At 40.4% G+C, this 27,092-nt stretch overlaps 1 protein-coding gene across 1 annotated transcript in view; it reads left to right on the top strand.

The window, feature by feature from the left end:
* lyrm4b (LYR motif containing 4) overlaps positions 1-27,092 on the top strand; it is a 39,028-nt gene that overhangs the window by 5,173 nt on the left and 6,763 nt on the right. The window contains exon 2 of the mRNA XM_084747387.1: positions 7,420-7,540. Within this exon, the coding sequence (XP_084603513.1) occupies positions 7,420-7,540 (121 nt within the window). The remainder of the gene's footprint in view (positions 1-7,419; positions 7,541-27,092) is intronic.

Here is a 27,092-nt window from a genome sequence, read left to right as displayed (position 1 = left end):
TATTTTAACTTTGTAGTTAACATAAGCTGGTTAACAATGTAACTTTAGTTTAACTTTTTTAGCTAACAGCGAGCAAACAGTGCTATTTTTTGTCAACATTTTAGCTAATATTAGCTTCCAAACAATGTACCTTTTTTTTAACTTTCAAGCTAACGTTAGCTTGCAGACAATGTAACTTTTTTAAACTTCTTTAGTGAATGTTAGCTGGTAAACTATGTAATGTTTTAACGTTAACTTTCCTCTTTGGTCCCAAAAATGGTGAAAATTTTCAGACAGACTAGGAAATATTCCCATTTCCAATTTTTCTCTTAAACAAGTGACCCAAATGGATTAATTGATCATCAAAATAGATGGCAGTTAATTTAATAATCGGTTAATTGTTGCAGCTCTAAACATTTATGTTGAGTATTACAAACATATTATAACTGACCAAATATCTGTTCATAACATTCCCATCAGCCTCAGTTATACTTTAAGGTTTCAGTTAATTAGCAGGTGTTAGCATGCTAACATCTCGAGCTAAGATATAAACATTATACCTAATCAATATCAACATGTCAGTGTTGTGATTTTGACTGTGTGAGCAGGACATGAAAGCTGCATTTGCAAAAAGAAATTTAATATAAACATGTTTCTTCGGTGTAAATATTTAAAATGTTCCCGTCAGTGTGTTGCCTCAAACTCACCTTTTCAAATCAGGAAACACCCTGCAGAGCTTCAACCTGTCAGGTGTGTTTAGAAACAGGCCGAGAGGGAAGGATGGAGGAAGAGCTGAGGATGAGGAGAGAGTGTAGATGGAAGAGGAAGACTGTCAGAAGTAGGTCATTTCTCTGCGTAGGAACAGCAACGAAACAACATCAAATAACAAACTGATTCAGTGTTTTTGTCTTTTATGTGAGCTGAGTCAAATTCTGTCTCTCTGTCTTTTCTTTCCTGGCGTGTCATCGATGTCTCTCCATCTGTCCCCCTCTCTCCTCTGTGTCCTCCTTATGTCTCTTTTTCTTTCTCTCTATTCAAAATAACTCTCCCCGGTGGATTCTGTCAAACACAATGTCATCATCTGACTGTGTGTGTGTGTGTGTGTGCGTGTGTGTGTGTGTGTGTGTGTGTGTGTGTGTAAAGCTGTCAGCTCATCACAACATGACAAAAGCTTCTGGTTTAATAAATGATGGTGGAAATCTCCTCTCTTTCTCCTCTCCTCCGTCTCATCATCCAAACATCATACGACAGAATTCCCTCTGAAGTTTTAGTGACGAGACGTACAAATATAAAATATAAAGTTTAAAACATAATAATTTACACACAGAACATCTCGATATACTGTAAATGATCTTAATGTCTGTAAAACATTATTTGTTACTGAAGTCAAACACAGTTTAAAGAATAAATGTGCTTCATCGTGACTCTTTGACTCGTCGTAGCAGAAAAAGCACAGATCTGTTTCACTGATAACATTAAAGGAGATTTAATCAATCAATTAAATCACCGACTGTTTTGAGAATCAAACATTTTTCTGATATTTCATAAACCAAACAACTAATCGATTAATTCCTTACATTGAGGTCAACCCTCTCGTTGTCCCGCCTGCTGATTTTCCTTCCTGTTTAAAACATTTAAATTGAAGTTTGACTTTGTGAAATCTCCGCCGTCAGTGCGTCATCATGTGTGACTTCCTGTCCAGAGGAGACATTGAGCCACTGGACGGTCATCTCCTCGCTGCCTGTTGATAATTTTTCTCTCTCTTTTTTTTTTAATCTCTTTGTTGTTCTTTTTTCTTCCTCCGTCTTTTTGTTTTGCTCATTAGCAGCGGGGCTCATTATGCTGAGTCCATTAGCTGAGGGGTTTGTGTGAATCAGTTTGATGGAGGAGCCTGAAGGCCTCATCTTCGGCCCCGCTGAGCTTCAGACTGAGGGAAAAAAAAAAAAAAGAGCCGGACGTTTGAATGACAAACTCTGAGTTTACTGTTTCTCCTCCAGCTGCTCAGAAATCACCACTCCTCTTCACCAGCTTTTCTCTTTCACAAAATCACTCCTTCTCTTTATCTCCTCTTATTTTTATGCACACTTTGATTCCTGTCCTTGTTTGCAGCCGTCTGTTCTACCTTCTTTATTTTCTTCATCACTTTCGTCCTTCCTTTATTTTATTTTTTTGCTCCTTGTTTACTCCACATCATCATATGCTCGACTGTTTCAGGTGGCGTTCTCCTCCTTCCACTGTCTGTCTGTTACCGTTTTCAACGTCCCTACAAAAACCTCAGCGTTCGTTATCTGCACGCTGAAAATGGACAGTTGCCCAAACCCCTGAACGTAAACAAGCTAACCAGTTGTTAGCTTTTCTTCTGTGTTACGTGCCACAGTGTCTGTGTGGTTCTGTGCTCTCCTGTGTCCAGGTTCTGCTCCTCCCCCCTTGCAGGTTGCAGTGATTGGCATCAGGTGCAGCTGCTCTGCAATCAGGACCTGGTGCTTAAAAACCTGCAGAGTACAGCCAGTCAGAACCTTTGTTTACATTTTTGTCTCAGTTTTCCTTCATTCCTTTTTCTCCTGGTTAAATTTGTCTAATGTTACACCCCTCATCCCCTAGCCAAGTTTTTAGCCATTTTAATTCCAGCACTCACCTCCCCATGTGCAAATATTCCACCAAAACAAGTTTCCTCTCTGACACTATTTTGCACCATTGTTGCATCAGACAATTGTGATTGGTTTAAAGTAGGGATAATAACAATCATCAATTGATGATCATTTTATCTAACTGACTTTTTATCTCGTAATTTGGACTCTTTATCTTGTAATTTAAACTGAATTTCAATAATTTTGACTTTTTATCTCAGTTTTGATTTACCATGGGGATATTTTTTCTTTCCGTAGGTTTCCATATTTCTTTCTTTTGTCTTCAGCATTAAAACATGATTCTTTTCTTTTTTTTCTTTTCTTTTTCCCCTCCTTCCTTCTTACCATTCTTCCTCCCTCCCCTTTTTCATCCTTTTCATCTCTTCACTTTATTCCCTCCTTCTGTTTGCCTCCTTCCAAACCCTCTGTAGTTCTTGCACCCTCCATCGTTTCTTTCTTTCATCACTTGTTTTTTGTTCCCCTGCTGTTCCATCCGTCCAGCGTGCCTCCCTCCGTCTCACCTTCAGACCAGCCCGTTTCCTCGTCACTCCTCCGTCACGTCCTTGCGACGCTGCCGGTGTTTAACCACAGCATGTAAATCAGATCCATCACAGTTTTATTGGTTCCGTCTTAAATCCTAAATGAGCTTGAGACACAGAGACAGACGGGGAAGATGAATGGCTTCGCCAGGCTCCGCCGTAACTTCCCAAGGTCGATGTTGTAGTTTCCCCCCACATCAGAGGAGCTGCCAGCTGTAATGAGGCCCGAGTCGATGGAGAAAAAGCTGAAAATTAAACCAATAATCATTTTCACTTCAGCAGCTCCTGCCAGAAAATACTTTCTAATTTGTCTGGTTTGATTTACCTCCTCAGTTGTCATTTGTTATTGTGGACTCATCGTGGCCTGAAGCTGAAACAAAAACTGAACATGGAGAGCGTGTCCACTGCTGTCTGTGCGTTTCAGGTTACTGAGGTCCAACATGGCAGATTTCTGACTCCCACGTTTAGATTTTACACCAGCTGCTGCTCTCAGAACCTGCCTGCTGGAGGAAGGAAAACAATTCACACTGCACACTAAAAATATATATGTATAAAATATATCCTTGAGGGGAGACTTCATGCTCATTTCCACGTTAGTTCAACATCGACAGTCGAAGAATGTAAATTTCTTTGGAAGTTTGCTTGAGCACCGATCGACAGACATCAGCTGTGTGTAATAAAGCAGATACCTGGGAGTAGAAACGGCGACAGAGGAGAGAAACTACATTTAAAAACAGAGAATCAGTTTGAAGCTGATGGACTGAGTGCTGAACATAAAGAGACTTTTAAAGAACACTTTCTTTTTGCTCTTTTGCAAATATGAGCACTTGTTTGAGGGAGAGAAAAGAAGGCTTGTCACAGTTTGGCGGCGAGTCAGGCTCGCTTTATTCCCGCTCCAGAGTCGGTCCATCTCAGGTGCAGCTCAGTGCGATATGAGCGGTAATAGAAATGCAAATCAGCGAGACATGGTTTGACTCGGCGCAGCCAAAAATGCCAGTGTCAAAGCCCCTTGTGTGTATTTGTGTCTCAGTAGTCACCAGAAGTCAATTCTTTCTTTTACATCCCTCCTCTCTTTACTCTCACTCTGTGACTTTCAAACACATTTCTCCTCCAGTTAGCAGTCAACATGGACAGACAGACTAATTATCTCACTGTAAACAGCTCAGTTGGCTGCTCCGTGGTCACTGCTGCACACAGGTTTACAAGCAAACATGCAGATAATTATCATTAAACACTGAGCTCTCGTCTGACGGTCGGTGGGTCAACGATATCTTCGTGGGTCGCTGCTGCAGAGGGCAGAAGAGAGGCAGGAGTGAAAATAACTAATCTTTTTAATCCCAAAAGTTTATAACACACATTCTGAGCTCACAAAATGTTATATTGTTTGCCAGCTGACGTTAGCTAAAAGGTTAACTAAAAGTGACATGGTTTGTTAGCTAATATTCGCTAAAAAGTTGACAAAAAGGTATATTAATATTTTTCAAAGATTGACAGGATTAATTAATCATTTAATCAAGAAAATAATCAACAGATTGCAGAGAAAGTAATCGCTGGTTGCAGCCCTGTAAAGGAGGAACAGTTTTGATCAGTTGATAATTTACCAGCTGAACTCATGAAAGTGTGGATCTGAACATGATGAAGTTTCTGAGAAAAGACAAAATAATTCAGGCTTTGAACAAGAATATCAAAGAACATCTCTCACACACACACACACACACACACACTCATCATTAGAGTTCTCCTATAGACATACACACTGTCTCAGTAACCATTGGTTTATTGATCGCTCCGGCTCTTCTGCAGCTCTTGCTCTGTGTTTGTGTTTTGTGGTCCAGAGCTGCAGGAAATCAAATCAGCGCTGGTCAGAGAAGCGTAGCGTGGCGTCCTGCTGACCTCCACCTCCGACCACACAGCAGCTCCAACCGCTTCATCTGCTGGCTTCCTGCCCGCGAGCTTAAAGCTGAGAGTCTAAACTTACAGTAACTTTAGTGAGAAGAACGTCCGGTTGTTCCAGCAACAGGAACAAGGATGACGATGATTTCATTGTTTCCTGTTTCACTTCATTCAGTCATTTCTCAGAGGATGTTCTTTCACTTTCTGTTGCTCTTCACTGCTTTTTGACGATCTCCCCCTACACATTATGACGCCAGTTGGTCAAAAAAAATTATTTTTTCATCATAAAACAGACCAAGTGAATATTAATCGGAAGAAATTGTCAAAAAATTCACCTTTTTACGGTACAGTTTAGGGTGTGTTATCTTAAATCAACACTGTGCCTTAATGAGCGTGGCAGACAGGCACCCAGGTGTTGGCTGTTTATCTCTTATGTCTTTTACGTTGTTTTCCTCGTTACATCTTTTACACAGTTTGTGTCTCTGTCTTGTTACATCATTTTCAGATTTTTTTTCGTTTCGTCTCATTGCATCTTTTACATCAATTTTGTCTTGTTACGTTTTTAATGCCATTTTTGTCGTGCTATATATTGTTGTGTCGTTTTCGTCATTTTCATCTGGTTTTGTCTTGTTACATTGTATTCATTTTGTTACACCTTTTTTCTTTGTTACATCTTTTGGTCATTTTCTTCTTATGTCTTTTAGGTCCTTTTCCTCATTATGTTGTTTTTGTCTTGTTACGTCTTTCACGCAGTGTTCATCTTATCTGTCGTTACACCTTTTACATAGTTTTCTCCTCGTTACATCTTTTAGTCGTTTACGTCTTATGTCTTTCTGGCCTTACGTCTTGTTACATTGTTTACATCTTGTATAGACATTAAAGTAATAAGCCTTTATAAAATAGTAAAAGTAAAAATGGTAGAAAGTATAAATGTGTTAAAATATGGGAAGTAAATTTTAATTTTACTCCTGTATTTGTAAGAAACAAGTTGTAAGAAACATATAATCAAGATACCTGGAAAAAAATCTACTTCAGTACAGTGACAAAGTCTTTGTTCTTAGTTACTTAAAACACTGCTTTTGGTTACCTCACGGTTCCACCTCCTCTTTAAAGTGTTGCACCATAACTGAGGATGTTTTGTGTGAGAGTAAAAGGACAAAAGTGTGTCGAGGCAACACGGTTCCACAGAGGGATACAGATCATTTTATTATTGAGTGCTTCCAGGATGACTGCTGTAATTATGAGGTCAGGTTAGATGTTGAGCTTCGTAGTGATTAATTCGGATTAAATCAGACGTTGTGGTGAAGTGTGGGGTTCTTTAAAGCGTCCAGAGTTCCTTCAGGGTTCCTGCAGGAACACGACGTTGGCTGAGTCACAGTTTTCTCTTGGATGGACATGAATCATCAAATATTTGACTCTGTGATTTAAAAGAAGAACAAAGGTACAAGGCTGCTGTACATAATAACTGAGAGAGAGAGGTCAACTACAGTTCCCAAGATGCATTTCAGTGCAGAAACCTCCAATCAGAGAGCTTCAGATGCCGGCGTGTGTCTGCAGTAATCCGAAGACAAAAAAGCAGTTTAGAGAAGTTGACTCTGATTCTTACCAGCTTCATCTCCATAGCAACCATCATTGGGGCTCATGGGAGCTGTAGTTAGAGACAAAATTCTCTGTTTTCAGCTTATTAAATATGAATATTTTCTGGTTTCTTTCCTCCTCTCTGACAATAAACTGAATATCTTTGAGTTGTGGTGAAAACAAGACATTTGAGGACGTCATCTCTGACATTTTTCACAAACAACTATTAATGAATTAATCCAGAAAATAATCAATTGATTAATCAACTATGAAAATTATTGTTTTAAATGAGGATTCTTTAAAATGGTGCACATTTTGCCTTTAACAATTATTGCTTTTGGCCATATTGCAATTTTGATCAATTTTAAAACAAGTCTTCAGCCACACTTTGGTCTTTGCAGATGTTTTAATGTGAACAAAAAGCTAAATAAAGCACAATATGACCACTTTAATGTCTCGTTCAGAGACATGAGTGACTCGACTTGTTGCAGTTTGAAGCTTCTCCACCTCCTCTGTTGTTGTTGTTGTTGTTGTTTATTTCACAGCTCTGCCTTGAGCTTTGTTTTGATCTCATCTGCACTAATTTATCTCTTTTTTTTTGCGTCCCACCTCTGATGTTTCAGTTTTGTGTTTGTTTGTTCAGTTGTTTGTTTTTATAAACCCCTCAGAGAATTTTTTTTATTTTGTCTCCACTGCACATATTTGATATTTTTATTATCTTCTGTCTGTTTTTCTTTACTCCCGTTTGTTTTGTTTTTTTATCCCTGTAAACACGACTAAATGTGTGTGTGTGTGTGTTGCAGGACCTATGCACTACGGAGGGTGCGTGATGCCTTCAGGGCCAACAGGACAGTAGAGGATCCAAAAACTGTGGCGAGACTGATGGTGGAGGGACAGCAGACGCTGGCGCTGATACAGAGACAGGTGACTCACACACACTCACACACACTCACACACACACACACACACACACACACACACACACACACACACACACACACTCCCTCAGGTTAACCAGGTTGACTAGTATGCAGATGAACACCTGTTTACTGAGTGACCACCTGTCGTCTATACACACACACACACACACACACACACACACACACACACACACACACCACACACACACATACACACATACACACATACACCCTCATTACCGTGGCAACTCTGGGCTAATCACCTCACTGTTGGTCACTTTGTTCCCATAATGCATCAGCAGCCTCTCAGCCAATCCCAACAGGGGATTGTCAGTCTCTCACAGATACACACACTTATTTATGTACACACATTATTTATTTATGTACACACAACATTTCTGTCACAGTCTTTGAAAGAAAGGTCATGGAGCACACAGACGTACGACAAGACTGAAACCCAACATTCATTCATCGAATTTAGATAAAACCTTCCACACATTTATTTATCTTTTATTTCATTTCATTATTTTTCTTATTTTGAAAAATTAAAAGGTGTGAACTGAGTAAAACGATCAAGTTGCTCCATTTATTTGACCAAAATAAGTTTTTAATAGAGAAGAAATTAGAGCTTCTGAGTCATCATGAGAAGGCTAACTAACTTTTTAGCTAGCTCAGAAATTATGAAACTATTATTTTGTTAACCGTTTAGCTCATGTTAGTTGGCAAACAGTGTAACTTTTGGTTAACTTTTTAGCTAACGGTAGCTAGCAAGCAATGTAATGTTTTAACATTTGTAGCTAATTTTTCCAGTCTTTACCATTTTGCTCCTAACAAGGTGAAATATTTCGATCAGAAACCAGAAACTATTCACATTTAAGAAACTAAAATCAGATCATTTTGACTTTTTTCCTTAAAAAAATGACCCAAACTGATTAATCAATTATCAAAATAGTTATCAAAATATGTGATTAATTTAATAATCTATTATTTGATTAATAATTGCAGCTTCATGGTAAATACATCTCTCTCTCACACACACACACACACACACACACACACACACACACACACACACACAAAATAAGTTTTACATTTCAGCAAGCAAACGGTCTGACTGTCTGCAGAGTTTATTAGAGTTTGCAGGCGTCACCGTCTAAACTTTAATGATCAGATTTACATACGACTGACAACAGCAGCAGACGGTCACACAACAGACAGAAGAATTATAATATTTATTAAGAATAAAATATAAATTACTCTGAGCTCATAAAACAGGAAACCACAAGTAGATCAGAAAAGAGACCAAACAAGAGAAAAAGAAAAGGTGAAGTAGCACAGAAAGGAAAGTGACCAAAGTGAATTAATTATCATTTTTTAATTAGCAGTGAACACAAAGTACAGCTGAGGCTGATGGGAATGTTGTTAGATTGACAGCTGGGGCGATTCGTCATTGCATAACGTTTATAGATGCGTTGCTATGAGCACAGGTTTACCCAGAGAACAAGCTGCAGAGAGCCTCGACATGATCATGTAAAGTGTGGGAGAGTTTTAGACAGAGACACAACAGTTTGACTCTTTAAGCTCCACAAACTGGACATGATTTAATACAGCGGGACAACGGCGGTGTGTCCTCCTGCAGCGGCAGCAGCGAGACGGCAGCATCGTCCTGTTGACTTTCTGTCAGCGCCCAAACACCATATATGAGGATTATCCACACGTGGAACATGTTTCTGTTAGTAGAAGTCACTTTAAACGGATTTTCTAGATGTTTCTTCATCACCCTCATGTTAAAAGTGATGTTTGCACCACTGCTGTTAACTTTACACCATGCAAAATTGAGAGATTAATCATTTTAAAAATCAGGTTTGGGCTGAAGTATTCTAATGCGGGTCGGGTTTAGGTCATTTTCAGAATTTCGTCGGGAGTAAATGTCCTTATCGTCTTTTTCTTAGCCACTCTACACTGTTTGAATGCCACAGGAATTTCAAAATAAAGGCATATTATCCTAAAGGTGGTGGTTTCACTTAGCTTCCATAATATTGAACCACTGATCATTAAATCGATCCAGATTGATCGATCGTTTCCCTCTGAGACAGCAAAAGTTTTTACACTGTAAAGAAAACACCAGCGTGTTTTCAGATGGTTTTGGGTTTTATGGTGTTTGTTAGATTCTGACCTGTGCAGAGCTGCGTGTGTGTTTTTTGTTCTCTGCATCTCGCCCACACTCACTCATGGATTAAATGCATCAAAAGAGGATGATGCACCTTGTTCCAACCCTGCTGCTGCTGCAATACTACAGGCTTCTGGAAAAATCCATATCACACACACACACACACACACACACACACACACACACACACACACACACACACACACACACACACGTAAACATACACACCTCTTGTGCTCTCTGGCTTTAGGGTTCCTCTCCTGTGTGCAGATCTGTACGGTGAGGAGGAGGGGGAGGGACTCTACATGAAACATCCTGCATCAAATGACACTGAATAAGAAATTAATTTAATTTAAAACAGTGAAACAAAACTAAAACTACATATCTGCGATTTCTTATCAAGCTCCTCAGTGTGTTTGAGGTTTTATTGCAGGTTCACATCTTGATAGCACTTCTTCAATAACCAAATTTAGGGGATCCCGGTCAGAAAATGTCTGTTTTCTTTATGTTAATATTTAAAAAATGTCCTCGGTTTTCACTGTTAAAATAAAAAACATAGAGATGAAAGAAATGCATGTGACAAACAATGTCACTTCTGGTTAACTTTTTTAGAAAACGTTAGCTAGCAAACAATACCACTGTTTGTTAGCTTTTTAGCTAATGATGGTTTGCAAGCCATTTAACTTTTGGTTAGCTTTTTAGGTAATGTTAGCTAGCAAGCAATATAATGTTTTAAATTTTTAGCTACCTTTGATTAATATTGACTTTTCTAAAATGATCTTGGAATACAAACTAGCAAACATTAGCTGACAAACAATGTCACTTTTCTTCATCATGTCCTCCTCCTCTTTCACTTCACTGACATTTTCACATTTCACTCCCTCTTTTACTGACTTTTTTCTTCTTTCCTCATTTTCTCTTTGCAATTCCCTGTTTTAAACTCTCTCTCTCTCTCTCACACACACACACACACACACACACACACACACACACTCTCTCTCTCTCATTAAACTGAACGTGCTGGTTTAGTTTCTTCTCTCCAAACAGAGGCGGCTCTGCAGCTGCAATCCATCATCTTTACTCCCTAACTAACTTACACACACACAGAAATATCCACTCTACACACACAGTTACACAGCGACGCACAGACACAATTAAGGGCAAACTTTCAGAGTACACACAGTGATGGAGGGACACACACTCCAGTGCACCTATGCAGCACAGAAATTCATGAAATTCACGAAAAAAACTCATGTTAGAAAGAAGTGAAAAGAGATGGTGGAACACAGGAAGCAGATCTGAGGCCTCATTTATAAAAATGTTCTTACATTTGTACTTATAACGTTTTCGACAGCACGCTTAAGTTTGATTCATTAAAGACGCTGAGCATTAAAAAAGATTAAACTTGCACCTGTGATCTATAAATCTCAAATTAACTTAAAATTGCCTGCCTACCAATCAGTGAACTCCTCCTGCAGCACAAACGAGGGTTTTAAGGTTTAAACCAGAAGAGAAAAAAAACTGTTTCACAGTGGTGGAAGAGGAGACTCACAACACTGATTGTACTGTGGTCTGAGTGAATACTCTCTTCTGATTGGTCTGTTGGTGTGTGTTAAAACTAAAGCTACAATAGAATAATCGATTATACTAAATGAATCACCAACCGTTTTTATAATCAGTTAGGGTGAATATTTTCTGGTTTCATCTTGAACTTTGGGAAACACCGCTTGAAATTTTTCACCATTTAGGGATCAAACAGTAAAGTTAACTGAAAGTTTTAATGTTTTCCAACTAACATTAGCTAAAAACTGACAAAAAGCTATGTTGTTTGCTAGCTAATGTTAGCTAAAAGTTGAAATTTTGCATTGTCTTGTAGGTAATATTAGCTAAAACGTTGACAAAAAGATTATATTGTTTGCAAGCTAACTTTAGTTGAAAAGTTAACCAAATGTCATGTTGATGCCAGCTAAAATAACAAACATTGCCCCTTTTTGTTAACAAAACCTTATCTTGTTTGCTAGCTATCATTAGCGAAAAACGTTATTTTTGAACTAGCTAAAAGTTAGTTAGCCTAGTTAGCCTTCTCGTGATGAGTCAGACACTCTAATCTTTTCTCCATTTAAAAATTTATTTTGGCCAAATTAATGGAGCAACTTGTTGATTTTACTCCGTCACTTCATAAAGGCAGCCTTTTAAGTTTTCAAAATTATGAAAAGTAATAATATGAAATAACAAGTTATAATAAATGTGCAGAAGGTTTAATTAAAGTTAGATGGAATGAATGTTTCAATCTTGTCGGTTGAAAAAAAAAAAAGAAAAGGTCCAAACATGTTCGGACAAGATTAATTAATCAATTAATTGGGAAACAAATCGACAGATTGGAGGAGGAGGAGGAGGAGGAGGAGGAGGAGGAGGAGGAGGAGGAGAAGATGATTTTTCTGTGATGGATGGATGTTGCTCTTCTCAGTCTGTTTACAGTGTGAGTCCCACTTCAGTTGGATTTACTCTCCACACACACAGAAACAGAAATACTCTCACTTCATTTTCACTTTATCATTGTGTGTGTGTTCGTGTGTGTGTGTGAGCGTGTGTGTGTGTTCGTGTGTGTGTGTGAGCGGCGGCGGCGGCCTCTGAAGAGCCATTTCTCACAGATTACTGCTGCTTAATGTCACCGCGATGTCACACAGCCTTCGGCCATTTTGGCTCAATTGAGATGAAATGCCACATCGGGCGGTGAGTTATACCTGCCAGGTCGGGGGAAGCTGGCCCTCGTTACGGCCCTCGGGGGGGAGGGGGGGTTGAGGGCTTGAATCTCAGTCACTCTGATGTGAGAGTTCAGTAAACACACAGAGGATTCAGGATGAAACAAACTCTGAGGACGATGGGATTTACCTGCAGGGTGAGGAGACCGGGTGCGTCTGCTCTCACCTGCAGGTCAGTTTGGATGTAAGTCCTGTCTGAGAGCGTCGTGGTGCTGCATTTAAATAGAACCATACAAATAACTCCAGTGCAGACGTACAAAACTCATTCAGCAGGCTGTCCAGGAAGTTGCAATGTTGTCACAACAATTCATGCAAAATCAGCTGATCCCCTGTGAATTCTGTGCGACCTTGCAGTTTTGTCTAGTCAACGCAAATTTGACAAATCCTCCGTCACAGCAGTCCCCGTGGCAAACGTCATACATGTACATTTCAATGAACAGCCTCAGTGTCTGCTGCAGTTCGATCGTTTTTGTCAGTTAGTAATCCGAGGAAGATGTTTCCTGGGACGTATAAATAAAAAATAAAAAGGATACAAGGTTTTATGATAAACAGTTCCAGATTTACACACTGATAAACACACAGTGATATTTGTATCTTTACCTCTCCTGTAAAGGTTAACCTCATTACCTGAATCACCTGCAGCTTTAGCCAGAAGAAACATGAATAAATGTTTTTACTTTCGTCTGAAGCTTGTTGTAGTGGTGTTGTTTTTTTTTAAGCTCTACAGAAATGAGCTGTAATGATCAGTTCTTTTTCTTTTTTCTTCCTCGGTGAAAAATGTTTCCTGTGGTCACACAGACACATAATCACTGAAACCGGATTATCCCTCTGGCAGCAGTAAAACAGCTCTTTTTGTCTGCGTTAATGAAGGTGTGTTTGCATGTCTGTGAGTCTGTGAAGTGTGTGTTTGATGGTCTCAGTGTTTGTGTGCAAGGTTATTATGAAGTTTCTTCTTCTCTGCAGGAGGCAAAAACACACAGACTGTTTTGTTGTTCAGTTAAAAGCAACAGGCATCATGTAGGATTGTTCTGCAGAGGTGGTAAACGTACAAACATCTTGTACTCCAGTACAAGTACTGATACATGAGTAAAAGCAGAAGTACTGATTGGGCTTCTTTACTGCGGTAAAAGTAAAAACGTACAGGCTCTGAAAGGTTCTCAAACTATAAAAGTAAAAAGTCGTCCTCTGAAAGTTGAGCCTTTTACACGTTTTCATCTGGTCACGTCTTTTACGTCATTTTCATCTTGTTATACTCCCATTTTACCCCTCACAGTTTGTGTTTCATGTTTTTTCCTGCCCCCCCCCCCCCCCCCCCCCCGGTGAATCTACGGCAGTGTTGAGGAGATGTTGCTGTTTTCTGCTGCAGCTCCAGTTTAACATGTTTCAGTTGAATGTTTTCATTTTATTCCACCTTAAATATCTGCAGTAAGACCAAACAACAAACCAGTGACATTTTTACTGACGCAGGAGATGGACTGTGAAATCTCAGCGTCCTTTTTGACGCAGTTGCAGCTCCAGTGCAGCTCAGTTTGGGGAAACCAGAGATTTTGGGAAAGCCTGAACCGGAGAGGAAAAGTAGGGCAACACCCTGTGTGAAAGCCTGCGTCACCACCTCCTCCTCCTCTTCACCTCGCCCTTACCCTTCCCCTCTCTTCCCTCTTCCCTCAGTCCTCCCCACCCTCCTCTCCCTCTCTTCCTCCATCGTTCGATCTGTGAAAATCCCCAGTCTTCCTCCCTCCATCCCTCAGAAATCCCACGCCTTTATTGCTGCTTTTACACCTGAATGCCCCACGGGTGCCGGTAGCTTTGCTGAGCTTTAGACGCACACACACAGTAACACACAAATGTACTGTAGAGGACTTGGTGCTGCTGAACAAACTCTATTAAAAAGAGAAGGGAGCTGTTCAGGTGGATAAAAGCAGACAGGTTTTTACTCCCTCTCCTCCTACTCATTCTCAGCCTCATAAAACAAAATACTGAGGCAGTCGGGGCGGGAAAAGCATAAATCGAACTCAAATCTGACTCCGGTATGAAGCCGTGCTGAAAAGATGCCTTAATTATGACTGGAACAGCACATTGTCAGGGTTGATATTATCTCATTATATTGGCTAATCTCAGATGTTTCAGCACTGGCATAAATGTTGGCAGATGTGCAAAAACAAAACTGCATTAGATAAATGTTTTATAGGCAGCATTTAATGTTTATTTTATGTGGCTTCATGACGTCTAATACAACAGTTCTGCAGTAAAATCTACCTTCAGTGAGGGTTTTTTATTTAAAACTGTTTGAGAGTCGTTCATTTAACTTTTTGATCATTTTTGAGGCGGCAGTTCTCTGTGCGTGTCACAGTCTTACCTGTGTAAACCATTTTAAGATCTTAGCATCACACAACCTGTTCACACCTGCTAAACACATGTGTCTTGGGTGATCTGACCCAGGTGTGCAGAGATGACAAAAGTCCACACATTCTGTTCTGCAGTAGAAGTACAGACTCTGGTAAAAGTAGAAGTACTGATTCAGCTTCTTTACTGCAGTAAAAGTGAAAAAGTTCAAGCTCTGAAATGTCCTCCAAGTATAAAAGTAAAAAGTTGTCCTCTGAAGGACATTTCCACCCTCTCTGTGCAAAACGAACTGAACCTCAGCTTTTTTGCACCAGAGTCTTCCTCTGTCTGTTGTCTTTTTTATCTTCCTACGAATTGTTACGTTGTTTCATCTTGTTATGTCTTTTATACAATGTTTTCGTCTGGTTACGTCTTTTAACAAACGTAACTGAACCTCATCTTTTCTCCACCAGAGTCCTCCTCTCTGTCTTGTTACATTTTTTTTTGTCTCTTTACAAATTTTAGTTGTTTTATCTTATGCGCTTTTTGTTTTGCACCCTATGCTCTGGTTAGGGCACAAAACATGGATAAAAAAACACTTGTACTGCCTTTTTGAAAAAAAAAAAGTTATATAGCTAAAAAAATTGCATATAATGGAAGGGGAGTGAGATCTGATTTGTTGTTATTGTGAAAAATCCTTAAAACTTCTGTTTATTTTTTAATTTCTTGCCAAGATATAAAGATCTGTTTTTTCAGAAAGACCTAAGAACAAGAAACATACATACAGTTTATACAATACACATATACAAACATTTATAGTCGGACAACATACACCAACAACACTTCTAAAGCCAGATTACCAGCGATCTAAGATCAAAATATAATAAATTAACATCAGATAGTTGCACCTTAAAATATCCTTGTGAAATGAAACAATCCAGATTTGAGAGCAGTTTGCAGTTCATTACATTTAAAATGTGCATTTTTAGAAAAGTCTATAATTAAGAATTTATCTGGAAAGCGTCAAAGGCAGACTAAAGATGAGTAGAAGCCTGGGTCAAAGTGGAGCCAGAAGCATATAAAACGGTATCATCTGCATAAAGAAGGATGTTGAAGTCATTTTTGGGGAGTTTAATACATACATGTTTATTTATGTGTAATGCAAATTGTAAAGGACCAACAATGGACCCCTGTGGAACCTCGTTACAACCCCACGAGTATTGTTGTCATAAGAACAGGGTCTATCCTCATGTTCAGAAAGTCCTCATTCTCATAATCAACAGCCCCACCACATGATACAGACAACCCAACTTTAACCTGTGCTCTGCCAGCCAATCACAGGCTTCAGTACAGATAATCAGCAGAAATTGTAGCCAATAACATCATGAGTTCAGTGCAGTATGGCCCATTCTTGATTGTGTTGGCATTTATCAAACAAACCTCTTTTTGAGTAGATTGTGCAGTTTTGTTGAATTTTAAAAATACGCTGTAGAAAACATCATTTTAGTGCCATCATCTTGACCGTTGGAAAAAGATGTGCTCAAAGTTCACCAGACAAAGCTTTTGGCAAATATTTCAGTTTAAAAATGCAAAAAGGAAACTTTTCCCATCAGAAGAGGCCTATAATTAAAAGCATTCGAGAATAGTTAATATTTCACTTGTGTAATTTGTTTTGGCTTCATGCTTAACTCAAATATGAGTTAATTTTGCAGTCTCAAGGAGTGACTAATGAAAACATAAAAGTGAAATCCAAAATATCTCTTGAGCAGCAGGGAAAAAAAAAGAGTCTGCGGACTTGGACTCTCGTAGACGTCAGATGTTTTTCTTCTCTCATCTCTTTGGTCTCTTTCAGTCCTCCCATCATCACCAGCCCTACAAAACTCTCTCAGTATTCAAGTGTGAATATTGATTTCATGACTTTTGAAGCCTTCAAAAAATTCAAACCGTCATCCCGCGCTTCCCTCAGAAGCTGCCAGCGTGCAGAGCTGCCCAGTGTTGGATTTAAAAATAGCACATTACGAAATCAGATCAAGTTTTTTTTTAAGAGGGGTCAAAAATGCACAACAAATGCATGAATCATCTCCGAGTCACTGCTGGAGTTTTCTTACAGTAGCTTGTCATTTGAAGACCTTTGCTCGTGTCGCTGTACGTTTGAGGATCGAATCACCTGTGGTTTGTAAGTGTAGACTGATAAACTGCAAAAAAAGAAATTAGAAACCTCCACTTTTTCTTCCTGAATCTTATTTCTTGTAGAGAAAGAAGATCCTCTTAGAGGCCTGATAATAATTATTCAGTTGCTGAAACGTAGTTTTCAGCAACAGAAACTACATTTTTGTATAGTTTTTGTCAACAATCTAAGCATTTTGGTTGAGGGTTTGTCAAAAGAAATTAGATATTTTTGGCTGTTTGTCAACAGAAAGTAGATATTTTACTCTTCGTTCTTTGTTCCTCCTCATCTTTCATCAGTAAACTTTTAGTCTCATTTTTCTGTGTCACTCCAAAACTGAAGGCGTACCAAGTCACAAAAAGTACCGATTCTCCCGTCATAGAGCTTTAAAATATCACACCTGAGAGAATCCACCAATCACAAACACTGATGACAACTTAGGAGAAACAGTGTGTGAGACATATGGAAGAAACTTTAACTGTGTTTTACAAAAACAAACAAACCTGGAGGAGTGAGAGAAAGTTTTTGGTTGTAATGAGAAACTTTAACGAGCTGAAACACCAATTTAATTGGCAATCAACAACATCTCCCATGAGTCCCAGCTATCGGCAGGCCATTAAATCCTGGGTGCTGTACTTGTTGAATGTCGACAAACTTCATCATCTTGATTAGAGGTAGAATTCAAATTATTACTGCTTGTTTTATTAGAGGAAAGCAAAGCTGCAAATGAAGTTTCAAACATTTCTGTGCGCTCTGCGGTGTGTCATTCTGACTTCCTGTCTGCGTAAGGATGTTTGCAAATTCAAAATTCAAAATCGTTTATTGTGTCTGTTGTAACTGTGGACGCTGCAGCTTGTGATTTGCTGAGCTGATCGGTGGTTTGTCAATAGAAAAAGTAGATTTTAGAGATGAACTGTTCATCCATACAGTCCTGCAGCAGTGAGATTATACTGCATCCACAGGTTTAACAGCTACAGGATACAGTAATGTCTCCTTCTTCTATGGTGTTATTTTCTGGTACTTTGTTTTGTTTGTTCGCTTTCCTTCTATTCTTAGAAATGCGGGTCTGATGCAATGATGATACTCCATCCTCCTCTTCCACACACACAGACACACACACACACACACACACACACACACACACACACTCAGCATGATGAAATTCATTGACTGAAGATGGCAATGTGATGTAAGGACAACAGTTGGAAATGAGAGGAGGAAAAGGAGGAAGGCAGAGAGATGGAGGAAAACAAATGGAGGATGGAGAGAGAAGAAGAGAGGAGAAACAGTCAGAGAGGAGGAGGAGGAGGAGGAAGATGGTGGAGGAGAGAAATATAAATGAGGAGAAGGGAACGAAGCAGGAAAAAGGAGTAGAGGAGAAACAAAATGTCGTTTTTCACGTGTCGTTGTCGACTTTGAAAACGAGACGAGAGTTTTTAATCAACAGAAACCGGACATTTTAGTTTGGTATTAATCAACATAATTTTATTTAGTTTTCGTCGACAGAAACTGGACATTTCAGTCTTCATTCTTTGTTCTTCTCACTCGTCTTAGTTTTCATCAGTAAAATGTTCATCTCATTTTTGTGACACAGCGGTTCACGTGTGAAGAAAACCCTAACAGAGGCTTTCTAACTGAACATGAGTGAGGAGCTGGAACACAACCACATGTGGATCAGCGTCAGTGCTTCTCCTCCATTAGTTTGAAGTGGTCTGTCGTTTCATCGCTTCGTACTGAAGGACTCTCTCTCTTCTCTTCTCTTCTCTTCATGACTCACTCTGTCTGTATTTCACTATTTTTTCCCTCTCTTGTTTTTTTCCTGTACTCCTAAATTTCTCGTGCTCCGTTTCCTCCTTTTCTCTTCTCTCTCTCTCGCCTCTTCAGCAGATTGCCAACCAGTATATTGATTCACTTCTCTCAAAATCACTGCCTCTCATTTTCCTCAGCCTGGCTGTATTGATGTGTGCGCGCCCGAGTGTTTTTCTGTGTTTCTGTCGTCCTCTCCCTCTCTGCAGTGCTGCGATAGTGAGACGATTAATGAGAAGAAACTGAGTGTGTTGACAGTGTGAAGAGGCAGCTGAAACCTCAAACACATGAAGAGAGAAATTCCACATCCATAAAACTGTGCAGAATCATGACTAAAACTGTTTGTGTGCACAAAGACAGAAATGTGTGTTTGCATCCTTTTCATCAGATTTATAGTTTGCATGGTTCTGTTCCACAAAACTCAGTCATTGTGCAAATGGGCACACACACACAAGCTGCATTTTGCTGCATAAATGCATGTTTATATGCACAACATATTCCTTTTCGTGCTGTTATTCTGAATAAGTGTCTCAGTTCGCACCCTTCTGTACTTACACTTCCTGTTTTGAGTGCATAAATGTGTTCACTTGGACATTTACGGCAAAACGAAGTGCACTGTCAGTACCTGGATGTTGAACTCCAAACAGCCAAAAAGTTTTCTCGCCCTCAGCGGTCACAAGCTTGTCGACATAGCAGAAGAGGCGTGGCTACAAACTTCTGAACAAGGCGGCCGAGGAAGCAGCCGCGGCGACTACAGAAGGAAGTCATGCATGTATTTTTATCAGTTAGTACGGTAGCAGTTCAGAATTTCATGGCTAACTGTGTGATAATTAGCAAGGACAGTTTTCACTTCGCTCACTTCATTCGTCTGGTTTTGTCAACAGAAACTGGACCTTTTAGTTTTCATCAGCAGAAATGTTTCAGGTTTTGTCAGAGAAATTATTCACACAGACGGACGGACAGGATTCCCTCTGGATGAAGAGAAATATCAGGAATTCAAGGAGACGTGAGGAAGAAATTGGAGAAAGAGGAGAGAACAATGGAAGCGTAACGGCTTTGGCAATTTATAACCATCCCTCCTCTTCCTCCTCTTCCTCTCCCTCCCTTCCTCTTTTCTCTCCTCCATCCCTCCTCCTCTCTCTGCCTGTCGGTGCGACGGACTGAAACGGGAGATCACAGCAGTGAGCGTATGTGCTGCAGGAGAGGGAACTCCACACACACACACACACACACACACGATGAGTGCGGACAGTTTGCCTTCATCTCTTCTCGCCGTCTAATTAGCGCGTGTGCTCAGAGTGAAAATATTAAGGTGAAGAAACTGCAGATTTACTAAGAGACTCCTCGTTACTGTCCTTTTCTGTCTGGGCGTGGCGTTGACTTCACTGCTTAATCACATTTAATTAGTTTTAACTACACTCTGATTGGTCGATTCTGGGTTTTTAGCTCTGGCAGCTAATTGGTCACGAGCATGACCAGTGGGCGAGGCTTTCTGAATCATTGTAGCCAATTAATAAGACAAGAGACAGGCAAACGAGCTCGTTAAGGCTGGTGGGAGGGACTTCAGTAAAGGAGATTTCCAAGGTCACACACACACACACACACACACACACACACACACACACACAGTAACAGTAACAGACTGAGGGGTGTGTAAACGAAGACGTCCCATTGGTCCTTTTTTAAGATGTCTGGCGCTCACACACGACAGTGAGAGCAGAGGGAGGTTCTTGTTGCAGTGTTTGGTGTGTGTGTGTGTGTGTGTGTGTGTGTGTGTGTGTGTGTGTGTGTGTGATGTGTGTGATCAGTTTCAGAGTGAATTGTAGCCTCGTGTCTGTTCGTCTGGTTTCAGTCGGGTTGTTTTCAGACAGGATCGGCTCTCAGTGATGGAAAACACTGATTAAAACTTTAGAGTCGATTTCTGCACAAAGTAAAAACACATTTTAAACGTTTTCACTAACCTTTACTCCTGGAAATCACATTACATTTTCATGAATTAACACTTCCTGACATATGGAGCAGGAAGAGCGGCCATATATGGTATTATTGGGGCGTTACCTATGCTAATTTACAACTCTCAGTCATGTGCAGTCAAATACACACAGGTGGATCATTTACACAGGTATCTGAAGTTACAGGCCTTTGTATGAAAAATTTAAGATAAGAATATGAAAATGTTCTTGCATGAGGTGCTATATTTAGCAACAGCAAATATGTCATTTTCTGTGAACAGAATGAGAAAATTTTTTGCAAATTTTTGTAAAGGGATGAAGGCTTGTTGCCTCCATCAGTTACAGAGACTCTTTTGCTCCTTTTTCGTGCAAATATAATACTTTAATTTACTCTGTTCAACTCGGCTCATCAGCCCAGCACAGCCACTTTAAAGGGATAGTTCACCCAGAACAGTGATACATGTGAATCAGAGTCTCACAGGAGATTTATTATTCAGTAACAGTATTTTATCAAGTTATAATTTTTCTTTGTGTTTTTTTTATATCATGATAAATATTGTATTGTGGATCGTATATCGGGGCATTATCTTTTGGTACTGTCACATCCCTATTACATAGTAATAAATGATTTTGAGTAATTGTACTGCTTCGCTCAAAGAGAAACTACAGCTGTGGTCGGTGTTGGAGGGGAGGGGAGGGGAGGGGGAGAAAGCGTGAATTTGTTCGTTCATGTAGTCTGTAATAGAAACATTTTAGCTGGAAAAATTGTGCTCTGTGGCAGACAGACTTTCCTCATGAATAGTGAGACTTAAACATGGATGGTGTCATTATTCTCCAACCATTACACTGTGCAACCAACATTTACTTCATCGTGATGAGTTACAGAAAGACGGGGCCTATTTCTACTTTAACATTTTACCAAAAACCATGATTTTCCCTGTGGGGAATTCTGCTGCATCACCAAATTATTGTCAGAAAAATGGAGCGAAGTGAGCGACCGGGGAACAGATGAGGAGAGAGAAGTAAAGATCAATATTCTGTATTGTTCTCAGATGATTGTTATGGACTAATACATTGCTTTGGCAGCAGTGACTTCTGAGAGCAGTGCCAATAAAGATTCTTAAAACTCTGCTGAGCTGACAAAGAAAGAATGAGGAGAAACCAGCAGAGAGGGAGAAAAGGAAGAAAAAGAGGGAGAGAAAGAAATAAAAGCAAGATGAACAGATCATTCAGCAGCTAAAGAGGAACTTCAGCTGTGGACTGTGTGGAAAGGACATATTTTGAGATGAGGTTGGGACTACGTTTTAGGTCATGTTCACTTAGTACGTATGTGACCTGATAGAAAAACATCCAACATTTTGAAGTTAAATTACCCAAAATCATGAAGAGTTTTGCAAGGTTACAAAGTGGACCTCCCAACCCTACAGACCTGCATTTATAACCATGAATTTTAATCAGAAAACTATCAATAGAATCCTCACAGTCATCGGGTTTGTTTGCAGAGGTGAACAGTTCAACATCGGTGAAACTTGGCATGTAAATCTGTGACCTTCGGGGGTGGGACAGATACTCAATTCATAGATGCATCGCGATGCACGAGGAAGATTCTGAATCGAGTCATGAAAGTCCAAAATTGTGAGGGCAGGGCGTCTACAGCGCGCACATGCTGGAGTTATCAGCGGCTAACAGGGAGACGTACTTCATCATCTCTGAAGGCAGCAGACAAACTAAATAATTGTGAGACGAATGTGAAAACAACAAAACAATTTCAAGCTCCATGATCTGTTATTTTATGACATTTGTCAGGTCAGGACAAGGACATGATGGCGTCAAAGCTGACGTTCAGAGTTGACTTTTTGTCTTGTCTGTCAGTTATTGTGCATGTTCTAGGCCAGCTAGCATGTTTGCTGTTAGCTTGGCAGCTACAGGACTGTGCTGCCAACTAGCTCCACTTTACCACCAAGTCTTGCACCTTTTTCTTTGCACCTCTCACATTAGTTCCCGCATGAAACTGCTCACTGCAAAGTCCATGGATTATCTTCAGTAACCAGGTCATGATTTCTGCAAAGAGTCAATGATGTTAAAGTTTTTAAAATGTACTTTTTTGGAGCTTTGAGCACCGCAAGCTGAGTGTCATCTGGTTCCATTAAACTGGAGAAAAAGCAGACGTCTCCAAAACTGATTTTTGCAGTCAACTGTCCCTTTAAGTACCTGGGACTTCCCACCGGTCGGTTAGAACCAAAGAAGGATTGAGATGAAACATTTTCAAGGACAGTCAGGTCCAGTTTCCTTCATTTCAACCTTTCTTGTTCAGTTAAGAAAGTTGAAGTTGTATCAGTTTGATTCCTATGTCACTGACACTATTAATGTTTTAGTGCTACCTTTATGAAAACCAATAAAAGAAGAAGAAAGAGTAAAAAAAGAGAAGAGCGGAGGACGACTGCACTGTAAATGCCAAGAGGAGGGAAAGAAAGCGATGCAGAGAAAGACATAGTGTTGTAAACGGGCCTGTAGCGCTCCTGAACGTGCATGAATAATGAATGAGGAGATGAAGCCAGGAGGAGACTCTGGCACTTTGGAAAAACACACAGGACGTTTCACCGGGACGTTGAAATACTCCACCAGCACGGCCCTGCTCTGCACCGTTAATCACGCACATGCAGCAGCGGCGGCTAGCCAGAGGACGAGGGAGGAAAAGATTGAAATGAGAGGATTTTTACAGTGCAGGCTGGCATTGAGACACACTCACACTCAGCAGGTAACCAGAGGACAAATTAAGGGAGGCAGGGAGGACAAACGAGGGAGATGAGGGGGGTTAAGAGCAGGAATCAGAACGGAGCCATGTAATTGGACGAATTAGCATGAAATGAAGCAGCGGGATGTGCAAGATGCAGAAACATCGTCCTTCAAAATGCTACCCCGCCCTGCTGAAGTGTCCTTGAGCAAAGCGCTGAATCCTGGTGACCTGCAGCGATCCGTCATGTAGAACAGCAGATTAAAGACGTTCTGTGTAGAACTCTGAACATCTATAATAAACGGCGAGAGCAACACAAAGATATGAGCCGCTTCCACTGCAAATGTTAGTTTCCCCAGCCTCTGCCAGAGATGTTTCCAAGTTAAAGTGTGAGCCAAGAACAAGTCAATTCAAAGTCAAGTATTGTCGAGATTTATCCAAATCAAGTGCCAAGTCTTGTCAAAGCAAATCTTCATCTCAAGTCAAGTCTCATCAAAGCAAGTTTCAAGTCCAGTCTTCAGTCTATCATGGTAGGGACGTCACAAGAACCGATACTTTGGTACAAAGTCTGTCAAACTTTTGAAAACGTGACGGGACAGGGAGATTATAAACGCTTATAAGTGTTGCCGTTAAACATCAGAGGAAGGCGAAGAAGAAGGTCAACTAGCACTGAACAACAACAACAACAACGACACACGTGAGACAACAACAGACCCACTACAGCTCATCCAAAAGAAAAACTAGTGACGTACCGATCGACCCAGTTAACCCACGGGGCGGGCGGGTTTGGATCCAGGGTGGGTCAATGACAAATCTTCTCATATCTTTTGTGTAATTTTTTGCCTTTTTCGTCTTGTTACATCTTTTGCATAATTTATGGTCTTGTAATGGTCTCTTTTTTTGTCTTTATCTTTTCTGTCATTTTCAAACTGATCCCGGCCTGAAACGTAGCTGTTTTAAATTCTGCTATGACCTGTCCCTAAAAGGGCAACTCGTTCCATTTCTGTTCTGAACGGCCAATCAGAGCACTTCCTGTAACTCGCCGCCATCACGGCTGATTGGAGGCAAAGGTGGTTCCTCTGTGGCCCGACAGCGGCCGACTGTGTTCTCGGTGTGACAGGACATTAAAACGTGGCGTTGTGCGAGGAGAGTGGAGCTGAGTCAGTCCTCCCCGGAGAAATAAAAGGTTTTAGAAGAAAAGAGTTGAACAGAGTAAACTGTTTTTGTTTTTGAGCTTCAGGCGAATGAGTTTGTGAAAACTGATAAACCTCTTAAAAAGGCCGAGAGAGAGAGAGAGAGAGAGAGAGAGAGAGAGAGAGAGAGAGAGAGAGAGAGAGAGAGAGAGAGAGAGAGAGAGAGAGAGAGAGACGAAGATGAAAGGTGTGAAGTTTTTGTTTCTGCGAAAATGTTTCACCTCGATGCAAAAAGCTTTGGTTAATTGTCTCGGTTTCACTTTTCTCTCTACCTTTTCTCTGATCCATCTGCCCTCCTCCTCAGCCTCATCACGGCCCTGATCGGTCCAAACTGTGTGTGTGTGTGTGTGTGTGTGTGTGTGTGTGTGTGTGTGTGGGTTCAGCCCTGCACTGACGATGATGCAGCTGAAGTTTACATCATTTCACACGCACACACACACACACACACACACACACACACACATAACACTCGAAAGTCTTTCTCACTTTTCATCTTCTCACTTTTATTTTTGGCTGGACGGTTGCCACAGAAACACTCACCTGGTGATGTGTGAGGAGTTAGCGTGCTGGAGCTGTGAGTGTGTGTGTGTGTGTGTGTGTGTGTGTGTGTGCGTGTGCGTGTGTGTGTGTTTGTTAAAAATAGCTGCTTAAGTGGTTTTATTTCTTTATCTCATCTGACATTTGAAAGTAACAGAGTAAACTCAGTGAACCAACGTTTATTTCAGCTCAGCTCACTGTCCGTCCGTCCGTCCGTCTTGAAGGACAGAGATGCTGTGTCCCTGCCATCTCTTGTTGTGTCTCTGTTCACATACAGAACTGTCAGACAGTGTTACTGCACCGTTCTCTACCTCAGCACTCTTCATGTCCTTTGGTGAAGCTGGTCAAGGATCATATTTTACCAAATGTGTCTGAAGATCAGTTGCTGAGTTGCAGGCAGTCGACAAATTAAAGGAGAAACCAGAACAAAATGAGCAGAAAACACAACAGATACAGATGAATATGGATGATTGTTGGGTATCATCTGAATTTTATTGATTCTGATTCATCAAGTCAGTGTTGGCTTGAGACTTTTTCATACCTTCCTGACATGTGACGGTGTGTGTGTGAAACTTGACTCTGCTCACTTCTGGTCGGTTTCACTTCAGTTTTTTTTTTTGTCTTTTTTTTCCTTGACACATCTTTTATGTCAATTTTTGTCCTGTTATGTATGTCTTTTTCTACTTGTTCCATCCTTTTTGTCTTCTTTGTCTTCATTGTCTGATCACATCTTTTACACAATTTTCATCTTGTTTCGTCTTTTGTTACGTCTTTGCTCTGTTTAGAAAATGTGAGGGGGAGAAAGATCAGATATTTGTGTTCAGATGTAGAAAAATAAATACTTGAGAGTAAAGTACAGATACCTGAAAACTGTACTGAAGTAGAGTATTGTAGTATTTGTACTTATTTATTTTATTTACAGCAGTTTTGAGGATCCTTGTTTAAAAAGTGTCTCCAGTTGTTCATGTGTTGTTGTGATGATTCAGACAGCGGAGCTTCATGTTCATCTCACCTCACGAGGCTCCGTTCCTGCCAAACTACCAATGTGTTGATAATTCCTGACATGTTACTGAAATGATGAGTATCAGCCTGAAGAGGTGAATGAGATGAGATGAGATGAGTTTGTCCTCCCCTGCTCTGTTTTTTCGTTCCTCCTGCGCTCTGACTTTCAGGACTCGGTCTTCAGACAGTAAAATGTGTCGCCGCTGCCTGCTGCTTCGCTCTCGTCTCCTGATAAATGAAAAGACCTGAACGGCGTGGAGCGCTCCTTATGCTCAGTTTATTATCTACCTGAGCACCTCTCATCCTTCTGCTTCCCTTGCTCTCCATCTCCATCCTCCTCCTCCTCTCCCTCTCTCTCCCACACTCAAAGGCCTCCATGAATTTCAGTTTGACAGCCAGAGCCCCTCTCTCCGTCCTTTTCATCTTTCCTCCCTTCTTTTCTTCCTCTCGCGCAGGAAAATCTCATTTTCTTTTGTCTGAGCCGCTCTGCTGGCCACCTCCAGGTTTCCCTCTGTCGCTTCATCTCTTTCCTCCCACTTTCAACGGCTCTTTAACTTCGATTTTTACTGTCTCCTGCTGTTCAGGGCGGCATTTCTTTTTTAACTACACACCACTGTGGACGGTTGGCACTAAAATTAGTTTCCACTTCCACTGTTTTTACCATCCACCTACGGTGAAAAGACCACAGTACACCGTCCAAATTATTTCTGGTCATGTTAATGCAAACAATACCAGCCCACTTACAGTGTGAAGATGCCATCCGTTCTTTTTAACGTCCCCCTCCAGTGAAAATCAAGTTTTTAACCTCGTTAACATGTCCATGTGGTGTTTTTCATATGCTCGAAGACCGCTCGTTCCTGAGAAGTCATGTAGAGGAGTTAATCGCCAACTATTTTAATAATCAATTCATC

Source organism: Lutjanus erythropterus, chromosome 21 (assembly GCF_056507025.1).
Source record: "Lutjanus erythropterus isolate fLutEry1 chromosome 21, fLutEry1.hap2, whole genome shotgun sequence".
Taxonomy (NCBI): domain Eukaryota; kingdom Metazoa; phylum Chordata; class Actinopteri; order Lutjaniformes; family Lutjanidae; genus Lutjanus; species Lutjanus erythropterus.
Note: the sequence above shows the minus strand (reverse complement) of the source record. Positions and strands in the feature narration are given on the sequence as shown.